Raw genomic sequence first — 2520 nt, forward strand, 5'->3', positions numbered from 1 at the left:
ATACTAATTTAAATAATTAAAATATGTTTTTGAATTAAATTAAAATAAATTAGAAAAAATAACATTTAATCTTAATTTCAAATTGTGTTAAAATAGTGTTAAAATAGTAACTTAATCTTAATAATAATTTATTTTAAATTTTTTTTAATAGAGGGTGGGAAAATCTATTATAACTCAGTTGTCCAAGGAGAAATGAAGACAACTATCTCTCCTTGCTATTCGCCAATAAAGCTGGACTCATCACCCTTATTCAAAGAAAGCCACCCCCTCAAATAACCCCTTAGTGGTGCGTAAGGGGGCAGACTTTAACCCTCGTCGTCTTGGGCCGTTAACTTGTTTCCTTACGGCGAGTTGTCTCTCGGTCTTAGGTTGTTAACTTGTTTCCTTACTCTCGGTCTTGAGTCGTTAACTTGTTTCTTTAGGTCCCATGAAAACCAGCTCTTTACTAAAACAAAAATAATTTTAAAATTATAAATTAATAAAATATTAAGTTAATATATTAAATTTTATAATATTATTATGTATTTTGAAGTTAAAATTTATTTTATTGAATAGATTTATCTGATCTTCCTAATTTTGAACAAGAAATTCCTTAACTTCAAACATTTTTATCAAATAATAATGTATGCTCTGTCTTCGTTGGCCAAATAGACGGGTCAATGAGATACGATGTTAGGCGGTCAACACCCTGAATTGTGAAGGACCAACGACATTGTGTTTGTCCGTGAACCTTTTATCGTTTTAAACGTCAATAATTATAATTCTAATTATTGTTAAAGATTCAGGGGTCAGGCCGGACTCTGGATCTATTGCTATTCTCTAATTATTGTTAAAGATTGAGGGGTCAGGCCGGACTCTGGATCCATTGCCATTCTCTCCTCCTATATATCGCCTTTCTATTTTATACCTTCTTCAATCATTCGCACTCCATCGAAACCTTAGCCAAAAAAAAGGGGTATGGATCAGGATTGCAGTGCAGACCTTTCTTTAGGTTTGGGTATAGGTAATCGGACAATCACTGATGAGATGTATGTTCGGCAAATAAATGTGAGTGGGTCTGCCGTGCAGTTACATCTGTTTCCATCAACCCCTGACTCGGGCCGAGGCACTTTGCCCTGGGAGAAGACCTCACCATCGATTGGTATGTTCTAGCCCTCTATAACACATGTTAAAAGTTAAAATATATTTAAGAACAGAATGGATTTTATTTTAATGGCGTTTTGGTTGATATGTCTGTTGTTTTAATGGCGTTTTTGAATAATAATAAGGATAATCGTAATGTGCAGAAACCATTGGTGTTGGGGGCGAGGGATCCGGTAGCTGTGACATGGTTGATGGCCATCAATGTGTCGTCGTCCAACAGCAGCACCGTGCATTCCAACGCCTCCAACACGGGGAACGGGTATACCGAGATCAAGCGAAAACGGGGCTATGGCGAGGAGTTGGAGAATGACCGAATTTGGTCGAGGGTACTCAACGATGCTGAAGAAGAAGAGTGCTCTTCCAGGAAGAAGCTTAGACTGTCCAGAGAGCAGTGTTCTCTTCTGGATGAAAGGTTCAAAAAGAACAGGGCACCTGAAACTGTAAGTCTCTATTCACAGTATTTATTTATCCGATGGATCCTATTGTGTTGACAGTTTTATTGATCGATTTTGTTATGGATTTGTTATCGAAGTGGACTGCGAGGCTATGAAGAGATATAACGAGGCACTTGCAGACGAGAACAAAAAACTTCAAATAGAGCCACCTCTGAGGCCCTCGTCAACCCTTAGAATGTGCCCCTCCTGTGAAAGAGTTTCAGTAGCTAAAAATAGCAGCGACTTGGCTTCGGCGAAATCTCGGTCTATATATTTTTAGGAAGCCCTTTCACACTTAATTAATGTACTCCATCGTTCACATTGTTGAACGTTTTTGTGTTTCTCTATTTACTTTATATTTTGGTTTATTAATTGTATTTTGGTTGATGAAAGCTATTAATTCTTTATTAATTTATTCAATTATTAACTGTCTGTTAATTTATTTAATTAGATATGGCATAATGAAAAAATACATAACTCACTGATTATGAGCCTGTCAAATAAACATTCTCTTATAAAATAGAAAGTGTTTATGTGAGCATTTCATTATGTTACTTCTTGTCTTTATGTATTTTTTAGTGTCAATTTAAAAATATTAAATAATTACTTTAAATTATTATTTTTTTCCCCTTTTTGTTGGTAAAATAGAGCATACAATTTCTCATCTCATAATAAAAATAGTCGTTCTCCATAACAACCGTACTTATTAATTAGTTTAACAATAGATGCATTGATCCGGATTTGATAACATTAACAGGTAGAACGAAGTGTTATCAGAATATTTTTATTGTAAAATAGTTCAACAAATTAAAGTGTTTTTTTTAACCATGGTAATTTTATTGTTTTATAAAAAAATATAAAAATAATTCAGTTTATTATTAGTAATAATTTTTTTAAACACTATAAAATTAAAAAGAATATTTAGATTAATCAAATTAATATA

At 33.6% G+C, this 2520-nt stretch overlaps 1 protein-coding gene across 1 annotated transcript; it reads left to right on the forward strand.

The window, feature by feature from the left end:
- The first annotated feature begins 957 nt into the window (after positions 1 to 957).
- Positions 958 to 1857, forward strand: LOC149241870 (homeobox-leucine zipper protein HAT9-like). The gene is made up of 3 exons (XM_089370690.1): positions 958 to 1047; positions 1287 to 1555; positions 1638 to 1857. Exons 1-3 carry the CDS (start codon positions 958 to 960, stop codon positions 1855 to 1857), a joined length of 579 nt encoding a protein of 192 aa, XP_089226816.1.
- The last annotated feature ends 663 nt before the right edge of the window (positions 1858 to 2520 follow it).

The sequence above is a fragment of the Pinus tabuliformis genome, chromosome 8 (assembly GCF_031772625.1).
Source record: "Pinus tabuliformis cultivar Carrire ecotype Pingquan chromosome 8, CPIR1, whole genome shotgun sequence".
In the NCBI taxonomy this organism is placed as follows: Eukaryota; Viridiplantae; Streptophyta; class Pinopsida; order Pinales; family Pinaceae; genus Pinus; species Pinus tabuliformis.

What these genes read in the sequence shown, in the direction of transcription:
- LOC149241870 (XM_089370690.1), top strand. Translation starts at nt 958, where the DNA reads ATGGATCAGGATTGCAGTGCAGACCTTTCTTTAGGTTTGGGTATAGGT. An exon ending in TGTATGTTCGGCAAATAAAT is followed by an intron (nt 1,048 to 1,286) that starts GTGAGTGGGTCT and finishes CGTAATGTGCAG; the next exon opens with AAACCATTGGTGTTGGGGGC. An exon ending in TGTTCTCTTCTGGATGAAAG is followed by an intron (nt 1,556 to 1,637) that starts GTTCAAAAAGAA and finishes TTGTGTTGACAG; the next exon opens with TTTTATTGATCGATTTTGTT.